Here is a 21,693-nt window from a genome sequence, read left to right as displayed (position 1 = left end):
GCTGTACTCTGAGAAGGAAACTGGGGATCGAGTCTGTTTTCTGTACGGACTTTCTGGGCAGCAGAAAGGAATATGCCTTCCCCTCAGTGTGCTCCTGCTTCCCTGCTGTTGGACTGCTGTGCGTGTACTAGCTAGCACAGAAGGATTTCAGACCTCATTTTGGCCTGTAAATTAATAAAAACTTCCCTGACATCCTTTGGTGCAGTTCTCAGTTGATGTGTGAACACCTCACTGCTTGAAATGATCATTGCTGATGTTGGTGTGACTAAAGCAAGGTCACTTCATGCACTGGAATATTGAAGTATTGCATTAAAATGCACAAATTACATATGTTCTTGCCTTATAAAACTGTCAAGAATCTGTATGTTCTTCTAACTGGTTATGGTCTGTGGGGATATTGTTCTCCAACTGAATGAAATAAGCGATGGGTGAGCAGCCCCCCACCCCTCCCTTATGGTTTGTGAAACCTCAGTGTTATAAATTCAGAGGTATCAGAGTTCTCAAAGACTGTCTTTCATTTTTATGGCTTGCATGGATTAACGTGTGCATCCCAGAGACAGTGAAGTACCTCTGACTTACTAGGAAGTGTCATCCTGGCTGTGATGTTTCTGGTACACCCTGCTCCTCTTCTTGACAGGTTTTTGGTTTTGCAAATCTGTCACTGGGTGTTACCAGCGGTCTGGTATTTCTTCATGTGTGTTATATGCTATTGAAAAGCACAAAACAAAACAAAAACCTTCTAGTTTAGCATTTTATATAATCAGTTTATCTTAATAAAACTTATTTTGTAGGAGTGTCCCACTAATAATTCTGTGCTTTTTCTGCTAGAGCTATTTTGTTTCTGAATCCTTCTCTTAAAAATGAAGTAGCTAGTTGTTTTTTTTTCCCTCAAGTCCGAGGTATTCTATCTTTATGGATGACAGTAACTTAAGTATTTAAGTTTTCTGCACACTTTTACAGTTCCCCAGATTTGAATAATGTGGAATTATTTAATGATTTCGTAGAGATGGGAGCAAGGAGGTGCTGGGTCATTCCACCTGACTGCGGGCATGGCGCAGGGCACCAGGCTTCCCGCAGGCACCCATACATGGCCTGGGGAGACTTGGGCTTGACTGATGCTGTGCTCTAAGGCTGTTCAAATAGCAAGGAAATAATTATGTGCATTTAATGTCAGCTACTTCCCTCTTCAAAAGGTTGTCTATAGTAGAGTGCTGTGAGTTGCGGAGAACAGGCCAGTAAAGGTCTTAAGGTCACACAATGATTTTCTTTCAAGCACAGCTCCATAATCCGGATCATGTCCACCATAATACAAGATTTTGCATCCAAGGCTGTTTTAAGTGTGGTGGTGCAGGGTATACACGAGTCCGTATTAATACTTACTAGCTCATAGAATCATAGAATATCTGGCAATACTATACAGTTTGTTTTTATCCTGAAAGAAAACGAGGTCGTGAGTGTTGCTTACAGTATTTGAGTATAAGGAATGAACTGTTGTACTGAGCAGTGCCCTTTGTGTTTTCCAGATGCTAGCATGTACGCCCATTATCTCTTCAATGCGTTTGACACTGCACAAAATGGCTCAGTGAAGTTTGAGGTAATTGTTGTGCATGTTGTTTTCTTGCCTCTTCTCTCCACCTTGTGCTTTAGCTTCTCCATCTGTTTTTCATTGTAGGCTGGTAGGATTTCCTATGCATCAGCGGTCTGGCTGAAACCAGCTGATTTTTTAAAATCTCATTCAGTTTAATAAAGGCTTTTAGTGCAGAGGGTGTTGCATGCTTCCATTTACTGAACAAGCATGCAGGTCATGTTAGTCAGTGCCACAGGAAATATTAATCCTACAGGGAGGAAATGCAGAGATGTATTTTGGACAAAACATAGGTCAAGAATGGACAAAACATAGGTCAAGAGTGGTCCTGTATGGAGAGAGACCAGTGGGTGGCACAGATAATGTGGGTGTCAAAGAAAGGCCGGTAAGTCTTGTGCTTTCTGCAGCTACCATACGTTGCAGGGTTCCATTGGTATGTTCCTGGTACTACATATTTTTTAAGCTTATTCGAGGTGTTGAACAAGGCTTTCAGCTAGCTGGTTCCTAAAGAAAGCCTAATTCGTCCCGTAACTAAAAGGCCTGTGGCTACAAATAGCTGTCCTTAGAGCTCAGACGCCTAGTGGTAGGGGTGCAGGTGGCAACAGAGGGAGATGCTAAGTCATAGACTGGTGAAGAATGAGCTTTGTGGTTTTGAAGGCAGTTTACTGAGATGATAAAAATGGAAATCATCAGCAGTCCTGCTTTTGCCACCAAACAGCCAAGATCTCCATTAGTTTCCAGGTGCAACTGAGGAAATTATTTAATTTATCAAATGTAAAGCAGGAATGTTGCCACATGCATATGTGCATCTCTGTAGCGATGGCTGCAGTGGGAGTTTTGCATATGGCAGCTGCTCAGGAGAATGTTAAGAGACTTCCAGAAACCTAAATAGACTACGACACAGCAGAATTCTTAGGCAAGTATTAAAAAAAAAAAAAAAAAAGTGCTGAGCTTTCCTTCCTGGCAAACCTGTCTCTTTAGTGATTGTCAAATATAAGCATTTTGTCCCCTTCTTTTGTATTGTTCAGCAAATCTTAATTCCTCTGAGCCTTGGTAAAAAGGAACAAAGTGAAGCACTGCCCCATGCAGAGCCAACAGAGGGAGGACTGGGTATGTTAAATGAGGTACCAGGAGTGGTAGAGTTGTGTTAGTTTGAAGCTCTGCCTCCTCGACTAATAAATCCCTATAGCGGTGCTGCTTATGGTGCCTGAGCCATTGTGCAGTAGAAACAATAAATCAAAGTTATTGGAAGCAATAACTTCACTGTAAATGAAAAATACAATTAAAATGCTGCATCCCAGGCTGAGCAATTAGTGGTGGGAATCGCATCTGGTCAAATCTGTTGTATTTTGCCAGAGGACAAAACCTGAGGCTCTCTGCATTAAAGAGGAGCCTGGAACCTTTCCATCCCTCTCAAGGTGGGCACAGAAAAGCTGCTGGATCTTCCTCCTCCTTTGTCCCATCCACACTGCTAGTATGCTTGGGCACGGGGTAGAAAGCATCAGCTCCTGCTGCTGCAGTTGCAATCCGGCTGTGTTTAACCAGCAGGCAGCAGTCTGCACGGCTGCTTCCTGCAGCAGCGCATTGCTAGGAGGGGCATTGCACTGGAGCATCTAGCGATGCTCTTAAAAATCAGACGTGTTTTCAGCCACGCCTACATCTGTGCAGAATTTAGAGTTTGGAGATGATAAATGTGGATGGGTAGCAAGGAAGTGGTCCCAGCTCCTGGCTTCATGCATCCCGTGCTGCTTCTGGCGAGTCCAAGCAGTCGCTGCTGTAATGGACCTCGGGACCTCAGTCTGCCTGACTGGGGCTGGGTCTTCTCTTAAGCCCTCACTGTTTCCAAATCCCTTGCCCCAAGGCTCAGGGGATTTAAGGCTGCAGCACCTCTTAGGTCTTCCTGCCCTCTGCGCCTTGCTCAGCTGCCTGATCCATGTCATAAGCTCAGCCTTCACAGTGGCTGCAGCTGAGTAATTGAGGACTCTTGGGGTTTTCCTAGTCCCCTCAGACACATTTATTAACACTGCTCTGGTCATCTTATGGGCGGTGCTGTGTCCATTGAGTTCAGTCAGAGGATACATCTATCCCAAAAAGATCCATCTTTTGACTGTCATTATGAAGAAGGTGAGTTAGAAAAGGATGTTAAGAAAAATTATAATTTCTCTCTCTGCCTCGAACCAGGATTTTGTGATGGCACTGTCCATTCTGTTGCGGGGAACAGTTCATGAAAAGCTAAGGTGGACATTTAATCTGTACGACATAAATAAGGATGGCTATATAAACAAGGAGGTAAGGCCGCTTCTGACAGGTGTGGTTGATTTCTGAAGAGCTGATTTCTGTTGCATTGCACGTTTACTTCTACATGCAGCTAATTAAATGCATACGAGACTGGACTTGAGTATCTGTGCCTTAGTAAAATGCAGTGATCTTGCTTTGCATGATTTTTTAGATGTTTGTTTTTTTTTTTTTTCTTCTGTATTATACTGCCTTGCAAGCAAAATCTTGCTTACATCTATGAGCAATGCAACCTTTCTGAAGGGAGGAGGGTGATGGTGACAGCAGGTACCTGAGGCATGAGGAGCTTCTGGCAGTGCTGGGAGGATGATGTGGGCTCTCCCAGAGCACTGCTTCAAAATCCTGTGTTATCTGACTTTATTTTCTTGTCTTGTATTGCTTGTTCCCATCGTGGGAAGCCTTGTTTTTGAGCATGGAAACCTGAATGTTTTGCAAATACATCTCGGTGTATTTTCTCAAAACTATTTTGTGTACCTGGAGCATTTGCAGTTCCTGCTGCTGGTCACTGAGTCGTGCCACAGCTGGGGTAAAGCGTGGAGAAGGGCCAATGTCCCAGTGACTGCCACGAAGATCCCTGGCCTCCTGGGAGGCTTTGGGACAGGGTTGGTGCTGCAGTGCTCAGCACCAAGTATGCCGCTCACAGCTGAGGACCAGCCCCAGGAGCTCCTACATCACAGCACACGTCCTGCAGTGCTGCCCAGCCAGAAGAGGGAACTGGGCACTGCAGGAGCCTCTGCCACAGCTGTGGCAAAGCTGCAGCACTTGGTTTTGGGGTTAACTCATGTTGGTTTTGGGGTTAACTCATACCTGTTGATGCATCTGTCTGCATGCACATGTACAGGCCTGCTTGGGAGTGACAGCAGCTATGAGCTTGAGGTCTGTGCTCTTCCATAATAGGAGAAGTTGAAGAAAAGGGCAGTAAAAGAAAGAAATGTGCTTTCATTTCTACTAATTTTCCTGTTGTGCTTTTGCTGTCATGTCACTGCTACAGGAAATGATGGATATAGTAAAGGCAATTTATGATATGATGGGAAAGTACACGTATCCAGTGCTGAAGGAAGATGCTCCGAGGCAGCATGTAGAAGTGTTCTTCCAGGTACTTACTTGATTTCTGATGATGATTTGTTAACTCTTGAGCTCTTCATTGATCTCCTTTACAGTAAGGTTAGTCCCAAGCTGATACCTGTTCCCCACTATGCATGCCAAAACAAACCATAGCAGCTTTCCAGCCTAATTCAGTGTCTGCTGAATTCCAGAGTCCAAGGTGTCCAGTTGTCTTAACCCAGCCCTTTGCAGTGGGATATAATGAATCCAGCAAGTCTGGAGACTCTGCACGTCATAGTCCTTTTGTTTCTTCTCTCAGCTGCACGTAAAGAGAGACAGGAATACGGGTGCTGGTTAGCGAGGCTATGAAGAAATAAATGATGTAATATGGGCAGAGGTTGCTGTATATGTTAAGGAGGGAATAGGTGGAGATGTCCTCAAAAGTTCTCCAAATACCAGAGAAAACAAGTCCTTAGCTGTCAGCAAATTTAACCAGTGACACTGAGTCTGTAATCTAGGCTTGTCAAGGGCCCTAGATTTATTCCAGTTGCATCAAATGTTATTGTATGTAACACTGCAGTGTTATCTGTTGAAACAAAAAATGTTTGTTCTTATTTTGCAGAAAATGGATAAAAACAAAGATGGTGTTGTAACTTTAGATGAGTTTATTGAATCGTGTCAGGAGGTAAGGACAAAATTCTAACTGCGATGAAAGGTCTAGCTCATGCCAGTGTTTGTTTTCACTTTGGACAAACTCCATTTGAAGGAGATGTTGCTCAAGATCCCAGGTTTCTTTTGCTCTCTGGGAAAAATAAGAAACAGCTTTAAGATCGGTGGTGTCTTGTGAAGCAAGCAACCGATCAGGGAAGAGGGTTGGACTGATTGCAGGAGAGGTCCAGTGCTGGTAGCCAGTGCAATTCACTCAGGGAAATAAAAGCAGTACCTGATTCTGTGACAAGTACATAACTCTTGAGAAAGCTCATGGTGCCCTCAACCTTCCTCAGTATTTTTCTTTTTTTATTTATTTATAAGAGGCTGGCATAGTCTGAGCATGCTGCCCCTGGATGTTGTTACCAGGTACTGTGTTGCTGGAACTGTTGAGAGCCCAGCGTTTCTAAAAACCTTGTAATTATAGCATTGACTTAAGAAACTAGTTGATATTTTCAAGGTCAAACATTAAAAGCAAATGCTATCATCATAGCAGTAGGTTTTTTCTGTTTTGGGAATGAGCTTTCTCTTGCAAATTCCATACATTACATTGGCTGTGATAAATATTGGCTGGTATTGTTAGCACTGGCACAAAGACAAGCATCCGCATTAACATGCGATTGCCCAAGTGTCTGTTGTTTTAGACTGTAATTAACTGTGTGAATGTTTGATCAGAGATATATCTTCTATTTAATGAGTACAATAATGGTTTAGCAAGTTTACATTGGTGCAAGTAATTGCATACCGGCCCTCCTGTGCATTTTACTTTCCCAGGAGAATTTTTGTTGCTCTGCAGTCAGACGTGAGCTCTGTACCTGAGCAGTGTGAACGCTCACCCCAGGTTGCCAGGCTGGCTTCCCACCCGTCCTGCATGAAGTCTGGCTCTGGCAGCACGCAGGGCTCTCTCAGGAGGGGATGTCAGGGGCCAGATCCTTGGTAGCAGAAGCATAATGCAAGTCTCATTTTGTGTGTGGGGGGGGTTGTCTAGTTTATTTTTGGCCTCATCTTTAATTTGAGCATTTGTGTTGTGGTTTGTTCTTCATATTCATTATTTGTCTTCAATGTGTGATCAGTGGTCTCAGTGTAGCAGCTTCACTTTGCCTTGAGCAGTTAGAGTTTGGGAAATTGGTTTTGTGGTACAGGCAAACAGTTGTTCTAACTTCTGGAATAACAGTTCCTGGGGAAAAAAGTTATTGTTTTTTGAATATTACTCTGGTTGTTACCTCAAAGTAGAATTTCAGGGCTCCATGAAAAGCAATCTGGTATTTCCCTAGTGTGTCTCCAGCTCTCTTGTTTGGATCTACAAACCTCAGAGAGGCTGGGATTTCCCGTGCCCTGGTTTTGAGCTGGTGGTGTTTCTGGGAGGAAGCGGCCCTTCAGGGCAGCTTCCTTAGCAGTTCAAAAGCTGCAATTTCGTTTGGGCTTTTGAAGCATATTAAGCTAAGTACACATCTTCATATTCCGGATTGGTGCAGTGCAGTGGCACCGATGTCTGAGGGCTCTGTACAGTCACCAGCTTCCACGCTGGTGTCTGGCTCCCTTCAGTAAGGCACAGCCCATGCTGAAAGGCAAGCTTATGAAAAAAGTCTGTGCTTGCGTGCCTCAAACCTGCTAAGGTGCCAAAGTAAGAGAGGACTGTTCTGCTGAATCAGGACCCAACTACTGACTCAATTTAAGCTCATCGAGGATGAGCTTGCAGAAGCAAGCCTTGCTGCAGTAGCACCCGCAGAGCCCCTCCTGTGCCGTGCCCAGGTAGGAGTTGTGCTCATCAGTGCTGAAAATGTCTTCTCATTGCTTTCAGGATGACAATATCATGCGATCCTTACAGCTCTTTGAGAATGTGATGTAGCCGTGTCTGGAGAGCGCTGGAGGAGTCAGAGACTGTGTGTGTAACAAAGACCTCCTTTCTGGGTGAAAGCTTTTTACAGTTCAGCCATGGTCGATTCAGCCAGTGTGTGAGGATTTTGTATGACATCTCCAACCAAATGGCAACCAATTGCAACCGATCCCATCTCTCCTCCCCAAGAGACGTCGGTGGACCTTTATTTCATTTTGGAAGCATGCAAATACTTTAATAAAACCTGACAAGAGAGAGCTGCTGCTCGAAGTTCTATGAGTAATATACACCCTTCTGTTTGCTAGCCACAAGTCCTGCTTTAATCTAGCAAGCTTGATTACATATGATAGCACATGTTGATAGCTTACTCAGTCATTTATTACAAGTGAAAAGCTCAGTCCATACTACCACACGGCAAAATGTTTTATGAATGCCTTGCCGTTAATCTGCTTTGACAAAAAATAATCAAATCTACCAGGGCAATCTGTAGAAACGAACAGTAAATGTACATAGGACGTTAACAGACAGCCCATGTAGCCAATGTCCCCATTTCTGCAGAGATCCTGCTTCTCTTCTCACATGCACTGGTGCCACCATGCTGAGTTTGGTGGTTATTCCTGAACACGTTAACTAGAGGAACTTCATGCCAGGGTTAGCCAGAAAGGAGCAAAATGTGTTGTACGTAAATTTCAAACTACAGAACAACTCCTGTTCAGTGATGGTAAGTTCTTGCAAGATCAGGCAGGTTTAAAAGGGCTGGTACAGGAAGACAAATACCTGCTCTGGTCCCAGTCACCCTCTGCAGTCCCAGCACACAGTGGGACACCAAGTGAGTCTCCAGTGTGCGTCTCAGCAGCACCATGCAATGGTCCTCTGGCTGTACTTAGGGGCATGCTTCCTAGACACCTCATTTGAATGCTTGTATTTTTACATTGGATGTTATGGAAAAGTGTTCTTCACTTTATGGATTTATTTAAGCTTTCCAGTTCTACTTAGGGCAGAAGAAAGCCTAGGTGAGGCAGCTGTGTTTCCACTTCAGGACCTTGGCATCCGCAAAGTGCCCTGTAAGATTAGTTGGGGTTACTTGGTTGACATTAGTGTCAGAATCATCTGCTCAGCCCACGTGTCCCTGGGGTTAATTTAATACCTTCTTTATCAAAATCTTTATCTTACAAGGCAATTGCATGACTTGTAAGGAAATAGGACTTGTACTAATGCCATGATAGCATTGGGTTGGGGGGTTGTTGGCTTGTTTGTTTTTCCAATAGTAAAACAGAAAAAATCAAGTAATGGATTTATACCAAGGTTGGATTGTGCCCAGTAGATCCTCAGCTGAGGAGCATGTCAGAGCCTGATTTGCAAAGGACTCTAAGAAAGGTAACACACCAGAGTGCTGTCGCAGTTTCCAGGCGGCTGGTGGCTGAGAAATGAAGGGAAGGAGCGAACATCTTTGCCAGCTGCTCGAACCACACACAAAAGAGAATCCCCTGCCATAGTCCAACATCGCTCCTGTCCAGTAAGCGTATATTTTTATTATATCAGATACTATATTACAGTTATACTGTTGGCACTGAAGATATATTTTAAATATTATGTAAGTGGAAGCTTTTTATAACACAATATATAGAATGCCTAATTTCTGTAGCCCTATGTTTTATAAAAAATTAATCTATTGAAATATTCCTGATTATAGAAGTAGGGTCCGATCGGTACTAGTGTAATACTACGCTTATTCCTCAAGATGGGACATTTTCCCCTGTTACTGTGCTTCTACATATGCTTCTATGTGGTCCTTCACTATATTCCATTGAGTTACCAGTGGTCATCGAAAGTGGCGTTCAGCTGGGAGAAGCTACGTGCACACAGGGATATGGCACCTCCGTCTGTCGTGTTTATTGCCTTCATGCCAATACCATCCACTCCTAGCAAGGATGTGGAGCGCAGCAGCTCCAGTAGCAGCTCCAGTAGTGTGCTGGGATTCACATAAGCAATGCAGTGCTGTGAGAGTAGCCTTGTCCTCTAGTTATGCAGTGTTGTCTATTTGGTTTTTATTTAATAGACACTCGATAAAGACATCGGTTATAGCTGAAGTAATGCACAACACTTACACTGTTCCTTCACGATTCTTCTTGCAATCACTTGAGCAAGTGACACGATTTGATCTAATAAGTAACCTGCTTTTTTCCTCCATCTGTCTGTTGTCAGTCTAAGCAGGAAACTTCATTGGTCAAAAGAAAAAAAAAAAAAAAAGCATTTGTATTGAGCTAGCACAGTGCCTTTCTCCTCTCACAGTGATGCCCCCGATGTGCTCATGAGATGGCATGTGTAGCCTGAAACATTTCCAGAATTTGACCATGCCCTTCTCAAAAGAACAGAAACGTGGTTAGTGGTGTGATACTGTGGTCCCTTGGGGTTAAATTAATTACCTTAATCACTCTGATGAATTTGCTGAATCCAGGTTACTGGTAGGGACCATTGGTCATGGTATCTCCTCTTCTGCTCAGCTGTGGCTGTCTGCGGTTCCCAGTAACGATGGGGCTGTGCTAGACAGAGGGAGATGCTGAAAGCCATGGCCCTGATTGTGTCCCTGAGGCATAACCAGCTTCAGTTGTGGTCCTGCAGGAGCCCAGGGCCTGCCTGCACACACCCGGTGTTGGGGCCTAGATTGCTACCTCTCTGCTCCCCTTGGAGTCTGCTGTAGCTGAGATGGAAGGATTGGCCAAGTACCACACAGCAGCAGTATTTCACATAGCTCTAATCGTAAATTCTGGCCGTGACAGTCATTGCCTTTGTGAAACCAGTTATTATCCTGTGTTTGTCTACGATCCCACTCATTCCAGCCAGAGACTTGTGTGCATCAGTGCCCAGAAAGCCGCTGGGTTTTCCGTGAGCAGCATCTATGTACATGGCACGTGTGCTCCAGCCAGCAGATGACAGAGATCCAGTGACTGTGAGAGAGTCGTACTCTGCATGGAAATGTCTTTGGGTTTGCTTTTTATGTTCTCGGTGAACGTTAGTTTGTAAACTTGCAAAGCCTCCCGTCACTCATAAATGGGGCTTGCAATATTTATGGCAAATACTTAGTACTACAGCTTTCTAAATAAAACATAGCACGCTATGCTAATCTCATGCCATCATAAATCCTACTGCCAGCACGTGAAAGGTAGTTGCTATGCTGGCTTCTAAGTTACAGTTAGACTATCTGTCAGTGCTATCAGCTGTGCAAATTTTCTCAAAATTGTGAATGTTTAAATAATGTCTGAATTGTAAGTCTGACTGTTTCACTAGTTACAAGCATTAATCCGCATTTTCATGCCAGCGTTTTCTAGAAAAGCCTTTCTAACATGCATTTTTGGCAACAATCTGTTGAAAATAGGACTGTGATTAATGATAATGCAAAAAGAAAAAGAAAATACCCAATGTACCATGTCTGTTACTGTCAGTGTTCGTTTCCTTGTTACTTTGAATGCATTGCAATGTTGTGCACAACTGCGAGTCGAGCTATAGACCTGCGGGCGCGGATATCCCAAGGTTCAGGCGCTGTGGGCAGAACTTTGGCATTGCCTGGCTGCGACACGGCGAGAACAAACATCTTCGTGTCCACGTGTGGTCTCCGGTAAGACAGCAGCAGCAGCCTCACAACCTTTTTTCTTTTCCATGGAAGTGCCGTGAAAGACTTAAGGAAAAGTGCAGATAATACAATTTGTGCTAACTAAAGCCATGATAATGGAGCAGCAGCGCATAGCTTCACTCTTACAAATGCTGTTATCTGATGGCAGTTTGTATTAAATTTTGTTGAATGGTTTTAAAAATGTTGCTTTTAATAATAAAAAGAAAATATCTGTAGGAGGGTGTCCTTTTGTAAGCCCAGTATGTATTTGTCTCTTAAGGGACACTGTCAGGTTAAAAATGTACAGCCAAATCTTTAAAAGCAAGACTCTGTTGTAAACATACCTAGCTGCATAGAGCCTGTTAAATTGCTGAACTCTGCTGTAACATTTACATGCTATTGATTTCCATCACGGGTTCGGGACACTCTTATACGTGGTGCAGTTGCATACACCTACCTGATAGTCTGGCCCTTGTAAATAAGAGTTCAAAAATGTTCTACCTGCATCACTGATAGTACTTTGGAGTAGTAAAAATTGAAATCTTATAGACATCTCTTTTCTCTTCAGCATTTTTTCTCAAGTACATGCAGATGACAGGTAATTAAGCTGAAGAAAACATGAGCACTGTTTTAGAGATGAGAAAAGATAAAACAAAACCTGTCAGTGTCCCTTTATCTCTGGTTTGTTGAAAACATCCATTCTGGCACATGGAGAAATGCAGAAGAAAATTTGCTAGACTATATATATGTGTATATATATACATATATAAAAACTTGCAAAGCTCCATTATATAGGGTACAGCATATCCACCAGCACATCCCAAGACAAAGAACATTGTCTTGCATACATGCAGAAATGTGAAAATAAAGCTGTCTGTGTGAAACCTGGTCTTCGTGTCACTCCAGTGCCTGAACAGGTTGGCGTCAGCGTTGCCCCACCAGCCGCTCACCCCAGCCAGCTCTCGGCCACGCAGGCAGGGAGCAGCCTGGGGACAGCCACCGCTGCCCTTGGAGGCACCCTCGGAGGCATCAGCCCGCTGGAGGAGACGACCATTCCTGTGGGAAATGCCAAACCTGACCGTGCTGTTGAAGCTCTAATTCAGCACCTCGCCCTAGCATCCAACTGCACCCAGCTGCTGCTAGACCAAGCATGGTTCGGCTCCAAGGCACGTGCGTATGCTTTTCATTCATTTTTCAGCATCAGATTTGCTCAAGTGGATATGCTCTGACCATGAGCATGGTCCCCACAGCATCTCTGGGAACTCTCCTCCGGGTGTGGTTGGGTGAGGCTGAGGCATGTGCTGCCTCTCAGCCTATGAACATAGTTGCTTTTGAAGTCGATGTGAGCTTTTGCTTATTATGAGATTAATTCTGTAACCTTTGCTCATCTGTGCAGGCCCAGCAAAGTTGGAAAGGGAGGAGGCCTGTCCATGCTGGTGCATTAAGACCTACTTCTCTGCACAAGCAGAAGTCAGTAGCCACCAGGTCCTCTTGTGTTTCAGGCCAGAAATTGCATCTGAGACAGGAACGCATAGAGAAACCATGCGGCGTGCTGGAGGGAGTGAGGCTTGTCCCTGTGCTGGAGTGTGAAGTGACTGGCAGCGCGGAGATAGCAGGTACCTGTTGGTCTGCACCTAGATTTAATTGAACAAGTTGCCTTGAGGGAAATAATCCCAGAGCATCACCGTCACTAAAGCCAAATATCTGGCACGAAGTGTGAGAGCTCCAAGCCTAAGTGGTGCTGAGCACTCCCACTGGGAAGAGGGCAGCTTGTTAACGTCCTGCCTGAAGGGAGCACATAAGAAGGTCTTTAAGTAAACGTGCTAAAAACAAGTGGAAATGACTAGACAAATTTGAAGACAAAGCTACTACTTGTCTTTGTGACACTAATCAAAGAGAAATAAACTGCAGTTAAAGAAAAAACAAATTGGTAAGGTAGCAGTAATAGTGATATTAGATCCTGAATGGATTTAAATCATCAGGCTAACACGGCAGCCTTCAACCACGACAGGTCTGCCAAGGATGGACGTGTTTATAAATCACTGCTGTAGTGCAGCGAAATGAGGTGTCAGCTGAAGCTTCGTGATTGCTCCTTTCTAGATGACACCACTGAGGCCAGCTGCAGTGGCACATCCTTACGTGGCCCCGTGGCGGTCAGCCTGGTCTGCGCAGCGCAGGTACGGCGTGTGTGGGTTTCCAGCTGGCAGCTTCCCTTTGGGTTCTGTCTCCTAAGTGTGCTTCTCGCAACCAGGAGCGTGGGCTGTGTAATTTAGGTGGAGGGGACCAGGCACGGTCACCTCCCTATGGGGCTCTTTTGTTCATATAAGCCCAATTGCTATCGAAGAACTGTCAGCCACAGTCAGCCCCTGAAATAACCAAGTCGTGAAACAGCTCGCAAAAATTTTTTCAAAGTTGTTGGTGGGGTGGAAGGCAGGTTTAAGAGAGCTCTGTACATCCACAAGGTCTAGATCCTTCACCCACATTCATATTTAACAAATCCAAGCATATTATGTCTGTATATTTGTTTACTGCTCTAAATTTTAATTTGAAAAAAGAATATTAAGACTATTATGGAACTGAGACACCTGTAGTTTGCTCTAAATCATCTGCTGCTTTTCTGCAATATTACCATTATAATTTTTAGTACTGCTCATGGCTCCTCATAGCATAGGCCCTGGTGCCAGTGTAGCTGACCAGCGATGTCCTGTAACCGTTCTGGCCCTTCTCAGCACTAACACATTCGGTGCCCGGTCAGTGGTACTCAGCCCGTGGGCTGCCAGCTGTGGGAACAGCTTTGGTTTCTGTAACAGTGAGTTACCTTCATCATGATTCAGAGCTCTGCTTAAATAACTAACTTCGTACTTAAGCAGCAAATAATGGCTGGATTTCAGGAGATAGGGGCTGACCTCAGCAAGGCAGTGATGTGCCAAGGAGGCTGTCCACGTGCGCAGTGATGTTCGCTGGCTGCCGAGCTCAGGGGATCGCTAGGTGTCACTGGGTGCCTCCCGGTGACATGGGCTCCAGCGTGGGCTGCGTTAGTTGTGTGAGGGACGGGAGATGTCAGGTGTCACAGTGCTGCTTGAACCACTTCCGTACAGAAAATCCTTTGACAACTGGTCTTGGGAACTAGCTAAAAAAGCAACAGGTCTGTGTAATATGCTGGGGTTACTTTGCATATTTGTTTGTTTGTGTGTGTTTGTTGTTTTTTTTTAATAAAATGGTCCTTAGCTATATTTGCATTTTAGTCTCATCTTTAAGTGTAGGGAACATCAATTTTTAAGAATCTTGAGGAAATTATTTAACGTGTGGTGTCCTTTTGCCTCACCAGGTGTGCACTATATGGGGTTAGGCAGGGGAAGCACATAAGCAGCAATCCTGCACGTCCTAGCTGATCAGAGAGCTTGCAGTGGACCTACCCCTGCTGTTTGGCTGGGAGTGGCCAGTTCTTTGCAGACATGGATGTTAGAAGACCTGTCTAGCTCAAGTTCAGCATCCTTCTCATCCCCGAGGCAGCTCTGAAACTCACTGGCAGTATCCAAATCCAACGTGAGCCGAAGGAGTCATTCCCATTCATGCTGCAGTAGCTCCAGCAGGTGTTCGTCCTACTGTGTTTTGCAGGTAGCTCTTTGAGGAGTGGAAGTGTGGGGATCAGGAAGCATCTGAGTAGCAGTGCCAGGTGGCATGAGTCCTCCTCTTCTACAGCACATTTCCTTTGTACTTTGCTAACTATAGGCATTACAGTCCCATTAGGGTATTTTTGTATCTAAAAGTCATGTGTTGAAGTCCTTTCCTTGGGTTCGTACCTTGGCTACAGTGGGACCAAACTGCCTGTTGTATGTGAGATGCTCAGGTCCCATGCAGATGGTGTTTCCCATGGGATAAGCTTGAAATCCCTTTGTGGTTTGTGTTTTAATGTGCCTTGATGCTGCAGGGGGCTGCTGGGCTCAGCTCTGCCCCAGACTTGGCACGGAGGCAGCAGATGGAGACCATCAGCTTCCAGGCAGGTGTCCCAGCAGCCGTGCAGGGGTGTCACTCCTGCCCTTCCTCTTTTATACTTAACCACTGGAGCTCAAACTATTTTATGCAGAGTGACAGGGCTTTAACAGAAAGATTCAGGATTCCACTCCTTCCCCTGAATGGCTCCAAGCCTGTGGGCAGAGCACCCCCAGGAGGCAGAAAATGAACTGAGATTCTCCAGGTTCTCAGCGGATGCCATTATTCCCAGCCTGTTCTGGTTAACTCTTCCCTTTCATCTAGTAGAAGTCTGTCCTGCCCCATCCATTAGTGCAGGGACTGTGGTGGGGGCCTCTGGCAGGAAATTTCCCATTGGGGAGGGTACCCCCTGGCCCCACAGAGAGAATTGCCATATTTGAGTGTGAAACTCCTGCCCCGGGAAGTCCTCTGATGATGCCCTGTTCTCAGATAAGGCTTGGAAGTGCTGCCTCATGAACAGCCACACGGCTGGGGAGGTAATTTGGGCAGAGCTGGGAAGTGAGTGTATCTTTGGCATAGCTGCTCCTTCCCCTAGGGACAAGGCCCTGGAGCAGGAGATGCCCTGAAATCAAATGGCAGTGGGCTAAAGATTGCCCAGGGCAGGGGCTGGAGGTGCCTCAGGGTGCTGCCGAGGTCTGGCAGGGGTAGACAAAACCCCTTCTATGTGTTAGAGAGCAGGGAGAGCGCAGCAATGTGGCAAAGCTGGCCCGACCTGTTCCCGGGCTGGGATTTTTCTCCTTTGTCTTTTTTTAACACTTGGCAAAGGGGAGAAATAGATGTTGTCTGGCTGGTCTCCTATGGTTTCGCTCTGGAGGTATTTTTAGTGCACTGATACATGGGCACCTGGGCCCTGGCTCTGCGGGTTTCTTCCTTGTTTGCAAGGAGAGGCAGCCCAGCAGCACCACACAGCCCCTGTGCAGTCAGGAGTTAAGCCCCGATCCAGGCATTCAGGTACCAGGGATGGCCTTCTTAGCACAGGAACAAGCAAATGGCCCAAGACCGAGACCTCCATGGGGAACGGGCTGTCCCCATCCCGTGGTTTGAGGCACCTCTGAGCACGCTCCCTGCCCAGAGCTGCCCCAAATATCCAGTGTTACCGTTCTGTGATGATGCAGGAGATTTTACGGTCACCAGCATTGTCCAGGAAATGTTCCCACACATCGGCGCAATCTGAATTTCCTGGTACAATGCTCGCTGTTTGTTTGTTTTATCTTAACACCAAAATGTCATTCACTAAAATAAAACAGCCTTCAAAGGCTCCTTTGCTCACGCTGCTCATGTTGAATTCACAGAACAGCCATCTGGTATCTGCAGCTGAGTTGCCCAGCGCTTGGGGAGATTTTGGAATATTGCTGGTGCTCGATGCTCAGGTGAAGGAGCTACTGCACTGGTGGCTTCGGTGGCTCTCAGACAGAAAGGGAAACAAATTTTAGATGTTAGAGTAGTGGATGGGGGAAGATCTAAAGAGCAAGGGCAAAACGGTGTGAGAAGAAATAAAGCTTTGGCTGGAAGGTTGTTGATTTAAGACCATGAGAATCAGACGTAAGTCTGTCTGCTCTGATCTTGACAGGATCCTTCCCTTCTAGGTAATGTTTTTTTCTTTGGCAGTGCTTAGTTCACAGTGGGAGGGGAAGTATTTTGCCTTTTGTATTCCGTGCCCATCCCTAGCTGTAAGATGGGAGAGCAGGCTCTGTTTGGGTCTGTCAGTCCCCACAGCTGGTGTAATTCCCTTGTTTGATGCACTTAACACCTATGAAACTTAAAACAATCAGGACTAATTTTCTCAACTGTGCAGTTCTTCTAAAGATCTGGTGTTCAATACGCTAGGAGAGAATTGGCTGGAAAAGAAAGCTCCTCCATCTCCTTAGCTTTTAAACTAACAGGCTAAATCCTTCCTTTCTGGAAGAGCTGCCAAAGGCTTGAGCTCCTGGCTAATGAGATCCTGCTGCCTTGCCTCAAATTGGCAAACCCTGTGGCATCTTAGAGCACTTTACAGAGCAAGTCCCACAATTTCCTGCGTTTTGCCACCTGAATCCAGTAACGCCTGCGTAGCTGGAGCCGGCTGGTCCCAGCACAGTGTTCCTTAGAGACATTGCCAGGTGCCTGATATAACAGGTCCCTCGCAGGAGGGGCAGTGGGGAGGCTTTCTGCAAAGCCTTCGTCTCTTTGGGGATTCCTTCCTTCCCAACCATAAGTTTGGAGGATGACCTTGGGGAAGACTGCGGCACATGAGGCTGAGCCTGGTGCTGAGCCCCCTACAGCAGCTCCCAGGGGGCTGTGCCGGTGACCCCAGTGTGGGCGGGTGCTCACAGGGGGGGAAGGATCCCCTTCCAGCCACAAACAGCTCGCTGCACTGCTTCAATTTGGCACAGAAATTTTTCCTCTAGGCAGAGGCTGTTGCAGGACATTTTGGAATCAAAGAGCTTGGAGTATCGGAGTCGTCAGTAGGTTTTGCTTTTACAGAGCAAGCACTGGCTGTGCCTTGTGCAGCCCCTGGTTTGAAAAAACAGCAAGGAAAAAAAAAGGCCGTGTTGTTTTGTCTGAGATTGCTGAGAATGTTAATGAAAGGTAATTAGAAAAAATGTGGTGGTGAGTCCCCGTCTATTAATCTTTATTAGAGTTAAGTTTTCCCTTGCAAATGTGACATGTCATTGGGTTGCTGTCTCCAGAGTACGCTTGGTGGGATATTACAGGGAAGAGTGCTCAGGGTTCCCAAAGTAGCTATTAATTTCCCGAAAGTGCCTTTAGCAGACAAGTCATGCAGAGAGCCAGCTAAGCTGAGCCAGGGTGGCACCTGAGCCACCGTCAGGAGCTGCTGGGGACGGTGCTGTCAGTCTGTCCTTCATACCCTTATTGCAACCCTGCAGCTCCGAGTGATAATTGCAGCTCACCGGGGTTCCCAGGATAAAAGAAAAACGGCAGAGTGCATTTTGGGGGTGGTGGGGGTGCTGGTGTAGCTTCTCTCAGCAGCTGCTTCTTTTTGAGTGGTACCGAGGAGGCGCTGGGCATGCACACACATACGCGGCTTGGTTATCTCACAGCTTTAACCTGGTGATTTGGAACTGGGGTGGGACTGGTGCATTTGTGATTTTTTTTTCTTTTTTTTAAATCAGGACTCCACTGGAAAAAGGTGGGAGAGGCGCAGGATGACAGCAGTAGCTATGCAGGCACGGTGATGCCATGTCAGTTGTCAGGTCTTCATTTCCTTGGAGGCTGGGGGTCAGGCTGAGAACCTGATTCCCTGGTCGAGAGCAGGGGCTCTGCAGCAGTTGGTGCAGATAGGAACTTCTGAGTCAGTATCTGGCTGTCCCTCGACATGCTCTGGGGCTGCAGCTTCTACCAAGAGCTCCTGCAGGTGCTCCTCTTTGTGGCCAGAGTGAGGAGGGTGAGCACACTGTCCCTGCTTTGTTCTAATCCTGTACTGAAGCTCAAATAACAGGGCAGAACTTCAGTATTTAGGTTTCTGGAACAGATCCAGATTTGTCCTTGCCCTCGTTGGAAAATACATCATTTAAGCTCAGATGTAAATTGCAAACAGCCTGTGGTGGAGTGGTGCAGCAAAGGCACTGCTTTCAGGTCTTCATGTGCTGTTGGGATTTGCTGAGCAATCTGAGATACACCACTGAAGTATTAAAGCTTCTCTTAAAGCCTGCTGTCATGAAAGGACAGCTTCCTGGCTCCTCTTCCTTCTGTTTTTTGACTACTCCATACAGACTTTCTTTTTAATGGGTACGATTTTAACCTTACTGATATATATAGCTGAGAAAGTAACAGCAGGGGTAGGGATGCCTCTGGGCCCAGACTGCAGGGATCAGAAAATGCTCTGCCACCCCTCGTATTACCTTGCATGATTGATGGAATTAATTACGATGTTTTGTCTTGCTCAGGTCTCGTCTGCCCAGCGGCTGCAGACACCCCCAGCCGGGCTCTCCCCGTGCTCCCTGGAAGGACTCAATGACAGTGCACCCAGGCTGGCTGCAGAAGCCCAGGGTGGCACAGGAACAGCACTGCGTGTGCCTGGGCTGCCAGGACTTGCCCTGCGCGTGGGCAGGTTTGCAGGGCCTCATCAAATCAGGTACACTTATTTTCCAGGTGTCTGACAAGCTCTGAGGTCTCAACATCGCAGGCTACAGTGTGGTGGAGGTGTCCTGTGAAGGGGGCACCAGATACTGACTGCTGCCAGAGATCGGTGCTCTGCTGATTAAATCCTGACACTCAGAGAAACAGGCTTAGATCTCTGTGCCATCTGTAAGGGAGATGCTTCCATTCAAATCAAAAGTTTGGCTATAAAACTTTCCCGCTGGTTTTGTAAGGATAAAAATTATATTTTTCAAGCATGCTTATTCGACTAAAATGTAGTAAGGTCTTAAATGTGGAAATGGTTAGTCCTGTGCACAGGTTCCAGCATTACAAATGATCCCTTTGATCATCCATTAAAGCACTACTAACGTACCAGTACTAAAGTACATCGCACACCACAGCACCGTGTTTCAGTGCTGTGCCAACAGCTTGGCATTTGATGTGAGGTAGCAATAAACTCGTTTAAAGTACTTTAATGTGGTAATAGAATTGAACTGTAAATAACTGTAGGAGTGACAGTGTTGGTTCTTTTCCTTTTCCTTCTCTTAGCAGGCTCCCTTTTGGTATGGGCCACACATTCCCTGGCGGGCAGATGTGTGGCCCTATCATAAACCAATTCCCTTTGAATGTGCTGAGGCTGCAGCAGGGCACCTGGGTGCCGACGGTCCCGTGGGGACATGACTTACTGGTCAGTACTTTTCCAGTCCCACATAACTTCTTCAGGTGTGTGTGATGATGTGCCCTGACTGGAGGTGCAGCAGTAAATAGGCTATAGGGCCTTTCAGGACACCGGGCATTTTCTCTTAGTCAGATAGTTATCAGTATCACACAGAAGTAAGGTCAGCTCGTGTTTCAAAGATTTTTGGTAACAGAACTTGTTATTTTATTTGTGCCAGGCCTTGGAGCTACTTTAATACAGTAACAAAACTGTAAATAATCATGAGTGTAAATGTCAGATTTTTTCCTCCTCTTTACGATTTCCTTTTGGTTTGGTGTGGGCATTCCCTGGTACGCAGATAACGTGTCTCTGACACGTTTAAAATAATCACGAAAGACCCTGACGAGGAGCAGCCTGAAACCTGCTTTACTGCAGATGCACGAGGAGCATCGATCTGGCTCCAGCCCAGAGCTCCATGACATGCAGAAGTGGGAAGGGAGCCCTGCAGGTAGCACCTTCTGAGCTAGGTAAATGCTGTTAAAGCTTCTAATTTTTTGAGATGCAAAACTTGAAGGAAAGCTTGATGTTTTATTTATGTTTTTAATCTCTTTAAAACATGTTCATATGCCTCTGGGAAACCTCCATCATATACACCTTTTCTCCTTTTCCTTGTTTCCACAGTGCTCAAAATCATCTCTTCCAAAGGTAAACCTTTCAGTGAACACTGGAATGAAATGGAAGGTCTGCGTTGTGCTAGCGTTCAGACTTGGCTTTGAAGAGTCTAAGCTCACGTCCTCAGAAGAAAGCCCACGATTTTTTGGGGCTCTTTTACATCCCATCAAAATTCATGTTTCACCTCAAGCCCCAGTAAGTTAGCTAGAGCAATATTTCCTCATTCATAGGGTAACACTTAGCCTTTTACGTTGTCCTCACTGCCATGTTGTGCTGTTAAGGGCAAAAAGCATTGCTTAATACCTTCTAACAACAACTGAGGCTATTTTTAAACACAAATATGTTTCTGTTCTGCACTGCCCATTGCTGGGGCATTTTCAGACTGCGAAGCCTTACATCTTCTAGGTTACCAGCTGTCTTTCTCATGGCAAACTTACCACAACTATTTCATAAGCTAAATATAATGGTGAACCCATGCAAACATCAGGGTCAATTTTCAATCACATTTTGTTCTCCCCAAAGCAGAAAATGCTTGTTGCTTGGAAGTTGATCTTGGAAATCATTCAAGTGCTCTCTGAGGTTTTCAGAGATGTCCGTTCTGAGGAGGTACCAAATGTGCACACGTGGGCCCAACACAGCTGACGAATGTGCACCTGATGACTTCCCGTGCTTGCTGTGCCAGAGTCAAGCAGCTGTAGGACTGAGACTTGGGGTGTAACGGTGAGCAAAAGCTTCAGGTAACTCCTCAGCTCAAAATTAACATAGAGCAAGAATTAGTATTTTTGAATGGTGAAAATAGTACAAAAAGTCTGCATATAACCAACAGCCAGCCACTTTAGCAGCACAACACTGGATCTGTGCGTATCGCTTCTCTGTGAGTGTTTGGGCTGAAATGAAATACAAGTACAGAAAGATTTCCAATCGGCTACATCGCCGTAGTGCTGTGTGAGACACGTAGAGCTACCGTGGGGTCCCTGCTGCATCCGCGCCTCCCCCAGGGCTTTAGGGCTGTTTCAGCAGAGGCACTGCGTGGGATGAATCCCCCTGGGAAGTGCAGTCTTTGGAGAGAGGAAACATAAAGCATCTGTGCAGTGTGTTCATTTAATGTGTTCATCCAACTATTTCAGCATTCTGGTTTCTTCTTGAAGCTATCTTTCCCACCTTGGAAGAAAAGGTGCTTTGTGGGAAAGTTCTTCATTTAAAAATTAAAT

At 45.7% G+C, this 21,693-nt stretch overlaps 1 protein-coding gene across 15 annotated transcripts in view; it reads left to right on the top strand.

Moving 5' to 3' along the window:
* The window catches only part of KCNIP1 (potassium voltage-gated channel interacting protein 1), a 364,985-nt gene extending 357,261 nt beyond the window's left edge, over positions 1 to 7,724 (top strand). For all 15 annotated transcript variants that reach the window (XM_068698196.1, XM_068698202.1, XM_068698207.1 and 12 more), the window contains 5 exons: positions 1,524 to 1,594; positions 3,767 to 3,874; positions 4,872 to 4,976; positions 5,547 to 5,609; positions 7,434 to 7,724. In XM_068698196.1, coding sequence (XP_068554297.1) covers positions 1,524 to 1,594; positions 3,767 to 3,874; positions 4,872 to 4,976; positions 5,547 to 5,609; positions 7,434 to 7,481 — 395 coding nt within the window. In that variant the 3' untranslated portion in view covers positions 7,482 to 7,724. The remainder of the gene's footprint in view (positions 1 to 1,523; positions 1,595 to 3,766; positions 3,875 to 4,871; positions 4,977 to 5,546; positions 5,610 to 7,433) is intronic.
* The last annotated feature ends 13,969 nt before the right edge of the window (positions 7,725 to 21,693 follow it).

Source organism: Anas acuta, chromosome 14 (assembly GCF_963932015.1).
Source record: "Anas acuta chromosome 14, bAnaAcu1.1, whole genome shotgun sequence".
Classification (NCBI taxonomy): Eukaryota; Metazoa; Chordata; class Aves; order Anseriformes; family Anatidae; genus Anas; species Anas acuta.
The sequence above is the reverse complement of the archived record's forward strand: the minus strand, read 5'-3'. Positions and strand labels throughout refer to the sequence as shown.